Source organism: Pogoniulus pusillus, chromosome 12 (assembly GCF_015220805.1).
Source record: "Pogoniulus pusillus isolate bPogPus1 chromosome 12, bPogPus1.pri, whole genome shotgun sequence".
Taxonomy (NCBI): Eukaryota; Metazoa; Chordata; class Aves; order Piciformes; family Lybiidae; genus Pogoniulus; species Pogoniulus pusillus.
Window position 1 is genome coordinate 15030359 of NC_087275.1, and position 13782 is coordinate 15044140.

General features: G+C 38.2%; 1 protein-coding gene across 4 annotated transcripts in view; it reads left to right on the plus strand.

Moving 5' to 3' along the window:
• Nucleotides 1–12523, plus strand: part of MAP3K7CL (MAP3K7 C-terminal like) — a 37029-nt gene extending 24506 nt beyond the window's left edge. For all 4 annotated transcript variants that reach the window (XM_064152386.1, XM_064152385.1, XM_064152387.1 and 1 more), the window contains 2 exons: nucleotides 1508–1623; nucleotides 11374–12523. In XM_064152386.1, coding sequence (XP_064008456.1) covers nucleotides 1508–1623; nucleotides 11374–11554 — 297 coding nt within the window. In that variant the 3' untranslated portion in view covers nucleotides 11555–12523. The remainder of the gene's footprint in view (nucleotides 1–1507; nucleotides 1624–11373) is intronic.
• The last annotated feature ends 1259 nt before the right edge of the window (nucleotides 12524–13782 follow it).

Genomic DNA, 13782 nt, shown 5'->3' on the forward strand with positions numbered 1-13782 from the left:
GGACTGCCATTTCTGTGGTTGCCTGAATTCTCCCTGTTCAGAGGGAATGAAATACAGCATTTTTACATTTAGAGGCATACATTTAGACATCTAGAGCACCACATACGATCTACAAGTACTTGCAAGTTCCATATATAAGTTACATTTGTGCATGGGATATGTATGAAGCCAATTCACCTTGCCTCCTGGGTTAAAAAATATTTTTAGTCTTCATCTCTGAATATATTTAGTAAAAATTTAATTTCCAGCTTAGCTAAAATAAAGGTTTGCAAGATCATAAGAGAAAGTCTGAAGACTTGTGCTTTTGTTTTCCTAACAAGGTCATCAAAAGAATATGATATTACAGAGAAGAGTTGAAGTAGGACCACAAGAACTAAAACATAATCTTATATTGTGAAAGGCAATTCAATTGGATGTGCTTTAATTGGATAGTAAAGGAACTATTTAAAGTGCTTCCTTTCACTTCAAACAGGTGGCTCAAGCATGCTATTTGCAGTTCATTTGCAGTCAATTGATTCATGGTTAATAATTTAAAAATACTACACTTCCTGAAAGTGTTATAGCCAAAATGTGGCAGTCAAGCCTGAAGCCTGAATTAAGTTATGTTCTTTTTAAAGAATGAAAAACGCTGACATTTAAGCAAACTGAAATTTATATGAGTCATCCTAGGATAGAGTAGGTTTATTTGCTATATTTAATACCTCCAGTGTGCATTGAAAAAAAAATCTAAATCTTGCATCAATGATGTTGGTATTTAGGCTGGGAGGTACAGAGCTTCTGTCTTGGTCTTTCTTTTCATTTGATTGTTTTTTTTTTCCTAAATGCTGCTTTTAATTGTGATTCTTAATCTCACCTGCACTTCTCATGGAAATTTTGAACACTTTGCGAATATAGCTGATGTAATTCCTAACATTTCTTCTAACAAGGTGTATGTATCCTGCTACAGGAAATGGAGACACAGAGAAACTGAGTATGATCTTGAGCAAACTACTTACGCTTTGAGGCATTGTTAGGATAGAAAAATCATGACTGCACCAGTCAGCAATGTAATTATTGCTGAGTCCAGCAGAATCAGCCTCAATGTCCAAATATCTTTTCTTCTCGTCTTTCACAATTGCAGAATAAGGGCTTGTTCGCTTGCTTAGCCTTCTGCCCAGTGCTGCAGTTTGGTCATGTGTTTTACGGGTCTGATCCATCATCTTTAATATTCTTGTATCATTGTAGCCATAAAAGAGGAAGGTAAGGGAGAAATCTTTCTTGGGACAATCTTGGCAAGGAAAGTTCTTACAAAGTTTATGCATATTGTTATGCAGAGAAATGTTTTTTCCACTTCCTTGAAAGACCACTATTAGGAATATTTGGCAGTATCTTGCAATTAGTAGGGGAAAAAAAATCTTTAAGTATCCTCACAGCGATTAAGATAAACGTTGCATCTTTCAAAATATGTGTCATTTTGCTACTATTTAATTCAAAAGTAGTAATATATTTTTTTCTACTTTTCTTAAAGCCACTGCCTCCTTGTCATGATTCTAAGGAATCTATGCAGGTATACAAACAGCACTGCAAAATAGCAGAAGAATACCATGAAGTCAAGAAAGAAATTGCTTTATTGGAAGAAAGAAAGTGAGTACTTTTCTAAAGTATTTACTGTTGTATATTCTCTTTGTAAAATCCTGTTTTAAATGTGAGCATCTCACGTGGTATTTTCAGACCTTGTACCTCTGCCTGATGATCACAGTACAGCACAATAATGAGGTTGCTGGGCTGTAGGATCAACTGGAGCCGCTAAGGACACAGAACTGTTATAGTTCTGGGCTGTCAGTTATACAGGTGTCCCTTAAAACCTTCATTGACTGCCTCCAGGTCACATAACAGTCCAGTTCAGATGGTGCAAGTCCCAGTTTAAAGGGTTTTCTCCAGTTGAACTTTCCGTGTTTTAATGAAGAACATTATGGATCCTCCATTAGGTTTAGAGTACTCCTGAATACCAGTAAACATTTTCCTGTGAGGTGTATTGTCTCTAGGTACATTGATATTTGAAATGTTCAGATGCAAAGTGCATAACTACCTGAAAGCACATTGTAGCCAGGTGGGGGGTGGTCTCTTCTCCCAGGCAACCAGCAATAGAACAAGGGGACACAGTCTCAAGTTGTGCCAGGGTAGGTATAGGCTGGATGTTAGGAGGAAGTTCTTCACAGAGAGAGTGATTTGCCATTGGAATGGGCTGCCCAGGGAGGTGGTGGAGTCACCGTCCCTGGAGGTGTTTAAGAAAAGACTGGATGAGGCACTTAGTGCCATGGTCTAGTTGACTGGATAGGGCTGGGTGCTAGGTTGGACTGGATGATCTTGGAGGTCTCTTCCAACCTGGTTGATTCTATGATTCTATGATTCTGTAAGCTGCAGCCTTGTTTTTTTTCTTCTCTATGGCCTGTGCTCACACCTCTGTAATGTTTGCATGACTACTAACTGGCAAAGTGCACTGTCCCAGTTTGGGGCCATGAGCATACCTGGGACTGGAGGACAGAAATGACTCTCACCCCTTTCCAGGAGTGAGAATGAGGATACTGTGCACTTACTGGAAGTTAAAAGAGAAATTACATTTCCAAGAGCATATATACAAAAGGCAGTCAGGTAGAATAAATACAAAGCCCGCTGGGCTCAAACAGGCCTTCCAGAAACCTCCACCCCCTCCACCCTCCGCTGGCCTGAGAGTAAGCCATAACTGCCCTCCCCAACTGGGGCCTACAAGGCCTCAGTGGGCCGCAATGATGCAGCTCAATTCCGTACCAGCCATCTCCCCCAAGAACCATGAGATAAGAACGTGCACTGTTCTCAGAGAGGATATAGGGAAGCAAGAAAGGCAGAGAAGGGAAGGAGGAGAGATCAGTCTTTTAAGCTGTAATACCAGAAAACAGAATGGAATAACAATATTACAATATCCTGGGGCAAGCATGTCCATCACCCTAGAACGAGCCTTTGTCCCTATGGTTTTGTTAGGGGGCGCCTAGGAACCCTCAAACTACTACATGCACTCTGCAGTTCTTGGTCTCTTTCAATAAGAAAAAAGAAAAAGGAATTCAGAGAAAGGGGGTGAGTAGTGGAAGTTTTTTAACAGACAGCAACCTCAAGGAATAATAGTTACTGCTGAATAAGCTTTTGCTTTATTAAAACTATATATATATATATATAGGTATATATATATATTTATTTTTGCATTCACATTGAAGTTGACTTCAAGCAGAATTGCCTTTCTCAGGGAAAGTTACCTCAGTGTCAGTTCAGTCTCAAAGGCTTCTTGTGAAAATGCTGCTGGAACAGAAACATTTATAGTATAGCAACAGGGGTTGAAAAAGCTCTGTTGAAGAGTGAGTTTTGAGTAAAGGGGTGTTCCACTGCATCTATAGCAAACTTAGCACAGTTCATTGTGCAGTTCAACAAAGGTTGCATCCATGGGAGTCATTGGCTGCACAAGTAAGCTGATGGAAAGGAAACTGGTGAGATCCTGTATGCTCTTACAAGTAAGATAACCAAAGATATCCTTGAATTTAGACTACATGGGGTGAGAAAGTGAGACTTGTCTTTGCTGGGGTTGATGGCTAATAGGCACAGTGTAACTAGTTGTTGTTTAAAGCAATGGAACTAGTTAAGGCTTCCCACTACAAACCCCCTTCTGCAGCAGGACCTGCATGGCACTCAGCTGCTGAGATTTGCATAAATTAAAACAAACAAACAAACCCTCCAAAAATAAAACTAACCAGAAGAGATTAACACTACATCATGACGTGGTTTGTATTTGAGTCAGTGTTAATTAAAGTTGCCCTATCAAAAGTAATCTGTGTTTTAAAAAAAGCAGTAGAGAGGATAATTAATCCAAAAACTTCTGCAAAGATTTGTCAAACCTGATTGCCTAATAGAAGCTGCTTGCATGTGTGTTTCGCAACTGAATTCAGCAGAAAGCATGTGCTTGTCTTCCCAGAAAACAAAAAAATAATATAAAATACTAAATTACTGTTTAGGGGCCTAACTTTAGGCATGTCTTTTCAAAAAGTATCCTTAGATCATTTGTTGGTTTTATTCTAGAAATATAAATGCATTATTGTTATTATTATTATTATTATTATTATTGACACGTCCCTGAATCTGTGAAGCACATTTATGGAGTATGCTTGAAGCCCTTGAAAACTGGACTCACGTACCTGGTTTTGCATTTACTAGAATGATTAAAAATGCTGTTTGAATGCATATTTGCTTATCTGTGAAGCTGAATTAGAAATACGTTGCCCCTTGGGAATGGCAGAGACACACACAAATTTTTTTACATCAGCTGACAACTATGAGCCCAGAAGTCAGCCTCTCAGCAGTGGCTATTCTGGACAAATCAAGAAGGTTCAGGCTGGCATTTTCCTTCATTCCACCAGCAGATGTGAACAGGGGAACAATGCCAGAAAGCCCTGACCATTGCTACCTTTGGTGAACCTGTTCTGTGGATGGAAGGTCACATGCCCCAGTAAACATAGTTCAGAAAAGAGCGGCTGAAGATACAGCAAATAGAATTATATTACTGTGATTCTTACATGCCTTCAAATTACATATTTTTGGCCTAGATATTCACATGCTATCTATCTGTGAAATGCCTGAACATGACAAATGTCAGTGCAGCACTTTTCACCACCTTCCAAATCTCTTAATCTGAAGATGTAGTCTTACAAGCACTGGGATTGAAGATGTTTTATTTCCTACAGGTCAGCCCACTGTGGATATTTGATTTTGAGGTTTAAAAAGTTGAAAATGCCAACTGAAGTTGTGGTGTTTTTCTCCAGATAGGAACTATTTGTGATTCCTCCCTCCACATAGATTCTCCATTTTGTAATATATTGGAGGAGGTTTCACAATACTGCTTTCCCCATTTGGAAACAACAGCCTGTTCCTATAAAACCTTCCAGAAATTAACTGAGACTTCTTTGCTGCATGAATTTTGGTTGAAATCAGAAAATGAATTTAAAAGCTATTAGGAGACACATACATGAGCACGAATGTACATATATAGGTGCACATGCAAACTTAGGCAACCTGAACACATTAGCCTTGATTTTTGTATAAAACTAGATATGTAGAGGTGAAAGAGAAAGCAAAGAGTAATAGAGAGTTTGATCTAGTGATCACTGTTTTATATCTAAAAACATTCTTAACAGTTTAAATAGTTTGAAAGTGAAAGGAAGTTCATGGGGTAGCATATGCTGTATGAAGAGTGGATTACAATGGCTGGAGTGGCATGCGTATGGAACATTCCATTCTCAGCAGAGAAGGATGCTTGTACTTTTCTAAGAGGTCTGATGAGGTGCGCAGGTTTTTTAGCCTCAGAAGCAGTTATAATCAAATTGAAAAGATGGAGTTTGCAGCTTCCTGAAATTTGCCCTTGTTGAAGGTGTCTTTACCTTTTACGTTTGAATTTGGATGTACAGAGATATTCACAACTGCCTAATACATCTGATATCTATAGTCTACTTCTTTTATATATTGCTTCGATAAAATAGACAAAGATAGAGGTTCATCCCGTGTCATGGGAACAATTTGTGCAGTGTTGTTCAGTGTACATTTTTACCAAAGACAACCAGAAGTGCTGTTGGATGGTACACCTGTCAGTCCTCCAAACTTCCTCCTCACAGGTCAACTCACCTGTGGAATTAAAATGTCAAATCCCACCTGGCAGTGCCTGCATCTGTGGTTGCTTACTGACAGCACGCTGTGCACGCAGGATACTGAAGACAATGATTGTCAAGAGAAGGGCAGACAATGGATTGAGAAAATATTTTTTATTTGTTAGCTAGGAGAATCATAGAGTAGAATCACAGAATGCTCCAGGCTGGAAGAGCCTTTGAAAGGTCATCTAGTCCAACCCCTTTGCATTGAGCAGGGACACCTTTAACTAGATCAGCTCTGTACAACCTGACCTTGAATGATTCCAGGATTGGGGCTTCTACCACCTCTCTGGGCAACTTGTTCCAGTGTTTTGCCTCTCTCATTGTAAAAAATGTCTTCCTTATACATAGCTTAAATATACTCTCCTTAGGTTAAAACCATTGTCCCTTGTCCTGCTGCAACAGGTGAAACTGCTAAAAATACTGTCCCCATCTTTCTTATAGGCCCTCTTTGAGTTGTGAAAGGTCACAATTAGGTTCCCCTGCAGAAGAAGAAATAATGTTACATTAACCTGACATAAATACCCATACAGATATTGGAGTAATGTTCATTCTACTTCATTTACATTCCTGTCTTCAAAGTTCTGTGTAACCTTTTGTACATGAAATAGTACATGCAGGTATATTTCTAAAGGAGGCCTCTTTAAGAAGCAGAAAGATGAACAAGGTTTTTAATTGTCACAAACATTTACTCTTTTGCAACTTAAAAAAAATAATAATTCTGCTTAGCTGGACTTATCTCTCTTTTTAGTGTGAGGATCACATATGGCCAAAGTATAGAAGGGCAGTGGTGTAAAATGACAAGGATTGCTTCTCATCAAGGCAAGAAAAGAGCTTACTTGCAACTTTTGCTTGTGTACAATGTAGATGGCAAGAGAGTGTACTAAGCTGGGAGTAGGAGAGAAGACCACCACTATTTCACATGAAGAGGAGAAAGGGAAGTTGCAGGTTCAAACAAGGGAACATTTAAGGATGAAGCAAGTAAGGATGAGAAAATAAATTACTAAGAAAAAAGGCAAACAAAAGGAAGTAAGAAATTGAAAGAATTTAAAAGAACATTGGGTAGATTTTCGTTCGTTTAAATAATCAGGGCTTTGCTGTCTTCACTCAAACTCTTCCCATGTCTGCCAGCAATACATTGTACGAGGGACAGAATCACTCTGGAATGAGAGATATGACTGAAAAGAAAGAAAAGGGTGTGGAAGCAAGAACACGGCACATTTAGGTCACAGAATGTAATTTAATTTATGTTCCAGAAACACACATGTATTTCCATAACAGATGGTTTTGGGTATCTAAGTATGGGTGAAAGGGATGGGATGGCTGGTTATTTCGAGCACTCGTTATATTGCTATTACTAGATAATGACCTTGGATTATGTAGTTAAATATTAAAGTTGCCATGGTTGCTAGCTATATCTTATATTCTTAGTGCTGGCTGGTTTTTTTCCTCCCCCAGACAATTCTAATATAACTCTCCAGAAAATATCATTTGATCACCACCTGATTTAGGATCAATCCTTTTCTTTGCCACGGATATGATTTGTTTTCCTTCTTTTACACGTACTACACTAAAAATGCAGTGGAGATGTCTGCTTAATTTTGTGGGATTCTTCTGCATGCTTTAGCATGCATGGTCTCATAGTCATGGGACTGTTTCTGTGGTCTCAAGTCCAGATGGTTTCTCTGGTAGGTGCACTATTGTTTGACTGTTTTTCCCAACACTGTTGAGAAAACCAGTCTTCAGACTTTAGGATACTGCAGAAAAAGAGTGGTGTAAGCCACAAAAGCAACCTTTTATCTTAATAGTTTTCCCATTATAGATTTGATTTTTCATCATCTTGCATGTATCCAAAATATGTATTCAAAATTCACACTTTTCTAATACAAAGAGAAAATCCAGCTATTATGGTGATGAATACTTGTATGTGCTGGCATCTGAGACACACTTTCATTTACATTTGAACAGGCTGTCTAATTGTTTTAAAAATCAATTGGTAGACTTTAAAAAGAGAAGAGCAGTCTCCTCAGACAGCAGTTACCTTACAGGGTCTCGATTCCTCCTGATGTGAAAGCCATGTCAAATATGGGAGGAGTAAATGACCACCAGAACGCATAGACCCCTGTTAGCTGTGAAGAAATGCCTAGTGCCACAGATGCATGATCCTGAACACATTGTTCACGACAGAAGGAAGACAAGTCTTCCTCTTGGCACTGTGGAGGCTCTTTTCCTTGAGTCCAGTCCATTTCCAGAGACGCTTACCTCCAGACAGATTTATCTGCTTCATCTGTAACTTTTCTTGGTATTTATTCATAGAATATTCATAGAATTATTTAGATTGGAAAAGACCTTTAAATCATCAATTCCAACCATCGTTGAATATTACTATAAAGGAATGCTGTTCTCAGCACGGTCAGTCATTAAGGCTAGGACAAGAAAAATAATTTCCCTAAGACCATGCTGGGATTTTCTTCTGCTTGTGGCTTGTGATTTATCGGTTTGTGATGCAGATCACACTTAGTTTCTCTTCCCACCCAAACCCCTCCCCAAAAGGAACATTTGAAGTGTAAGTTACAGATTGCCTCAAAGCTTCAAGTACCTCAAAACAGTTTTTAAAAGTACTTTACCAACGCTGTTAATATTTAAACTCAGGGTAGCCATTAACAGAAAGCACAGATTACACAGTGTTAGATCTATTTGTTAAGCATCCACAACAAAAGGTAGATGGTGCAAGAGCTTAGTACGGTGTTCTTTAACCTCTGGAAGCTAAGTTCAAATCCTGGATTAGATCAGAAGCAAATGTTAGTTACTGTCCTCATCCTTTTGTGAGCTTTGTAAACCACACCATTCATAACATTTAGCAATTCCCTGGTACTCTAAATTTAGATCTCAGTGGCAGGCTGGCAGTATTTGCCTGAAACATCACCCTGCCCTGTAAACAGGTGTTGATCCTGATGGGAAGGGAATAAGTAGGTTCTGCTGACTCAGAATTGGGCAATTTTACTACCTCAGTGCAAGGAAAATGCTTTCTGCAAGGTTGGTTCTAGGGTGTAGACGACAGCAATGAGTATATTTTTATTTTAACACATTTATATTTTGTTTAATAGAGAAGCTAAAACCCCGGAGGGAGGGGAATGTTCTCTGAGCTGCTTGAGTATTACTGGAGAGCAGCATGAAAGCTCTGCTTGCACATAACCTCATCTTATCAAATCAGGGCTGACATTCATTAATAGACCTGAGTTTGCACACTGTCTGTCTGTGCCACTCCTGGATCAAGTCCAAATAGAATAGTTAGTACCTTTTTTCTTACATGTACTAAAAGTCCTCATGGAAAAGTTTTGGCTGCTTTTAAGATTCTGATTACTTATGAGTGTGTTCACTGCATATCCCTTTAAGAACCTTTTAAGTGCAGGAAAAGTAGGGATGAATGATTTTTCATTCATTTGTTTGGAACACTACTGACTCAAAAGTCTGTAATTTGAAAGAGCTTAATTTAATCCTTCAGTCTGGGTTCCACCAGTAGAATAATTGCAAAGAAATATTGCTGGAGCGCTCTTTCAGTCCCAAGAGACAAAAGTTCTCTAGAGGAAGCTCTAAGAGATTGAAGTGATTAAAGCTGATGAACTTGTAAAATGCGTTTCTCACTCTCTAAAGCATGCATGCAATCACTGCACTGTGGCCTGTAGTCTCATTAGTGGGAGATGGAATATTGAATTATCTAGCAAGATCATTTACTCCTGGCCGATTTGGACATTGGTTGATCTAGAAAAGGAAAATTATCCTGTTGCTAATGGCTTGCTGGTTTAAAACTTTTTACAACTCTTTTGTGCCAAACATCAATAGAATTCTGTCGAACAAAAACACACCCTCAGTATCTTCTCTTGAAGAACTGACCGAATATACCTCTTACCTGGTGAAAGGAAAGAGAAGAGCCTTTGCTGCAGCATTACTGCTGGGCATTATTTTGGTATTAAACACAGCCAACATACTTAACTACAGAGAGTTTCTATATACTGCAACTTTTGGATGATTTTAAATTGCTGTTAATAGCTGCTAACTGTTTTGTTATTGGGTTTTTTGGTTGGTTGGTTGGGTTTTTTTAATATGGAAAACACAGCTGTGTGCCAGGGGAGCCTCTTATTTGTGACTCGAACTCCAGTAACTGTGACTGCAGTCAGCTAAACAATGGGCAAATTGCTATCACTGAAAGCTGTAGTAAGGACACAATCCTGAAAGCAAGCCAGACAAAAGTGTTTTTCAAAACCCAGATGCTTAAGTTTGCTTCTGTAAGTGGTAGTTTTGCAGCCATAAGTAATACAAGTGATCAGCAAATCCTGAAATGTTACCATTTCATGAATATTTTGACTATGGCAATAGAATCACTGTAGGAATTTCCTGAAAGCTGTAATCACAGTATCACAGTATCACAGTATCACCAAGGTTGGAAGAGACCTCACAGATCATCAAGTCCAACCCTTTACCACAGTGCCCAAGGCTAGACCATGGCATGAGGCAGGATGGTATGAATAGCAGCAGATTAAAACTGAAGCTGTGACAAAGCACTGGTCTGATTTGACAAGAGGGCTCCTTCAAAGATTGGAGCAAAAGCTATGACTTTGAAGGCATTACATTTTCCCACTGATGGTCTACAAGTGTTGTTTTGACATGACTGAGAAATAAAGTCACAGAGGTATGAGCAGTTAAAGATTAACTAATCTCCAAGATAGAATGATCAAAAGAACCAAGAACCTTTTAGAAGAGAATTCTGTAGGAGGGGTAAATGACTTGACTTAGTGGGAAAGAAAAAAAAAAGGCAGAGGCTGGGTTAGGCCTGCTGGGTAACTAAGTGGAGAGCAATTAGATAGCCTGTGAGTTACTCAAGCCTTCAGTGTGTTTTGTTTTAATATCTCTTTTATCTCAACTTGTGCTGAGGTAATTTCAGCTGATACTATACAGGAAACTCCAGCTCCTGGCCAGCTCTAGGAATACAGGGCACTGTGTGACTCCATCCAGAAATAAGCACCAGCTTGAATGCTCCTGTGTCTGCTCTTAAAAAGACCAGGAGGGGTAGGTTTTCAGCTCTATCACTCTTCCTCAGCAGTAAGACTAAGGTATGAGCATAAACTCATAGTAACAATATACAGAGTTCAGATTCATATGCCTAGTTTTTAATAGAGTAATTTTTCTTTGCAGCACTGAGAAGCAGACCATGTGTACTTCACAGAATTTACTGATAAAGCTAACTAGATGAATTAAAAATCCCTCACTCTCTTTCAAATTTGTTTAATATTGAAAGAAGAAAGGAATTGTAATTCTTTAGGCAAAATATTAGCATGTGGTTTCCAGGAACTTGATTCTTCTCCGTGAACTGCATGTTCAACTCTTAGTGAAGTTAGAGATGCTTAAAGGTCCTTAGCATTTTGCATGTTAGGTTGCTGAAAAGCAAACCTATCAGAGATTTTGAGAGCTTCATATTTTAAGGGAGAAAAGAGGACTCTAACAAATTAATTTTCTAGGTCTTTATTTCACAAGAGCTCAAATAACACCATGTGAGCAACCTATGCTCCAGCTTTAACCTACCATATAATGACAAATTTTTGCATACTGCCTTTTTTAACCTTTGTTTGTTGGGGTTTTCTTTGTTTGTTTTTGTTTGTTTTTCCATAATTGTCAGAAAGGAGCTGATTGCCAGGCTGGAAGAAGTGGAAAAGGAAAGCATGGACGCTGCTCAGCTGGCTAAGGAGTACGCAGAACTGACAGAGGAGAACCGAACACTGAAGCTGGCCCAGACACAGTGTGTAGAACAACTGGAAAAGCTCAGGATACAGTACCAAAAAAGACAGGGGTCCTCATAACTCTCAGCTAGCTTATGTGAGGCAGGGTTGGTCCTGTGCTGGAAAGAGATTTTAAAATAAAGGTCTATTTAATATGTTATAATACTTTACTACAGATACAGAGTATGTGGAAGTCTATATTTGATTTAATGCTTGTCAGCCAGTAGCTTAATATAATGGATATTTCATCCATTATATAATGGATATTTTATTTTGAGTAACATAATTGAAGTTAATTTATCCCCATTATATGTTCTAGTAGATCAGGTTTCTTTTCTAAACATATTTCTTCCAATTTAAGAAGATATGAACACACTAGAGAATGATATAAATAGTCTCTGTGTTGGGAATTTGGACCATACTAAGGCATACAGCAGGGACAGTGTTAATATATGGCATACATGTATGTTAATTTTAGTTTGCTGAAGATCTTTTTAAATTATTTTGCTCATGCCTAGAGTGTTTGGAAGTTATCTTAAAACAGATCTCCTCACTGGTAAAAACTATGCTTTGTTATCCCATGTCAACTTTACATGAGAAATTGCATATTAAAAATTAAAGTAACATACTTTTTTTTTTTAATCAAATGAAGGTAATGCCAGAAATGACTGGCAAGTTATGAAATTAAAAGGAGAGAGGTAAGATCAAATTTTCCTTCCTCACATGTAAAGACAGATGAAAGTATTTTATTGTGCTTTTTTGTCATACAAGAAATGAAAAATTAATATATGGATAGTACTGTCAAATATTCAGCTATGTCAGTAAAAGTACTGTGATGGTATTTTGTTCTTTTCAAATCTATTTTGAAACACGAGTAGCTATAAGGAGGGACAGGAGTTCTGTGATATACAAATAACCCTGAAGTAAAAGGTTAGCTGCACTTGTTCTATTTATCCCCGTATTTTCCTAGATCAACTGAAAATTCTTTGTTATACTTCCATTTCTATTCATACAGTATTTTTTTCATTAAAAGTGGATATAGAAAAGCCATTTTATGTTCTGAGTGTTTTTCTATCACCCTGTATTTTTCACTCCTACTTGACAGATGTGGCTTGTTATATCTCCCTGAGGTTGGAATGTAAATGGAAGTGTCATGAAATGTGTCTTAGTAATTGATAACTCTGAACTTAAAATTTCTGCCAGAACTTTGGCTTTGATTACTGCCACTAATCTATTGTAAAAATAGGATTTTGTTTTAATCAGAACAGTACCTGGGGAAATCTTTCAGTACCAAAATATCTTCCAGTAATTCTGGCAGCAAAGGAGACACAAACCAAACCAAGCTGCCAAAACCCAACCAAGTAGCTCTTTATTTCTCTGTGCTATCTATAGTATTCCCTGCAGCACAGGTGTGAAAACTGACTCCATATTGCTACAGATATCTGATGTTGCAGTAAGAAAGCTTGAGGTGGTGGGAGAGGACAGCCTTGTCTCCACTTCCCCTCCTGAGCCGCTGGGGCAGGAGTAGAGTAACTATGGAGACAAGAAGGGGAATTACAATTTTGAAACATGGGCTTTCTCCTGGGGTGCTCTGCAGCACCATAACACTGTATTTACTCCTCTTTCTTTGTTATCTGAGGTACTATTTTAATTATCTTGTGAAAGTTGAAGTGAAAAAAAAAACATAACTGAAAGAAAAAAAACCAAACATTTGGGATGTCAAGCCTGGGAATGCTGGAAAAGCCTTGCATGAGTTTAGCACTGATTGGAAACATACTCTGTATGGACTTCAGGCTTTTGCTTTGAGCACAGGATGCTACATAATCTGGGATGTGTTTTTATCTGTGTTTATTTTCTGAACAGGATTGTAATTTGAAAAGTTAATTTGTTGATTTAGTCACAGATTTTTTTCTATCTAGCTTTGAAAACATCAGCCAATCTGTTTGGCAATATCAGTGAATTCATTGGAAACTGCACAAAGTACATACAATTATTTCATTAGTAGACTGGTTTCAGATGCAGAAGGATCAGACAGCATAACTTCACTTACAGATAGCTTTGTTTGCCTTGAAACATTTGCCAATATGTTATAGAGGTCAGATTAATACCAGATCACACACTTTGAGAAAAACATGGGAAGCAGGAGAAGGAAAGCTGGCCATAATTTGTAAGAGAGTGGTTTAAGAGTAGCCAGGGAATATGGCTTTCCTAACCTATGTACAAGAGTTTTCAGGTGTATAGACACCAGATCTGTAGTGTGGTCCAGAACTCTTTTAATATCTCAAACTTACTGAAGTGAGGGATTTGTA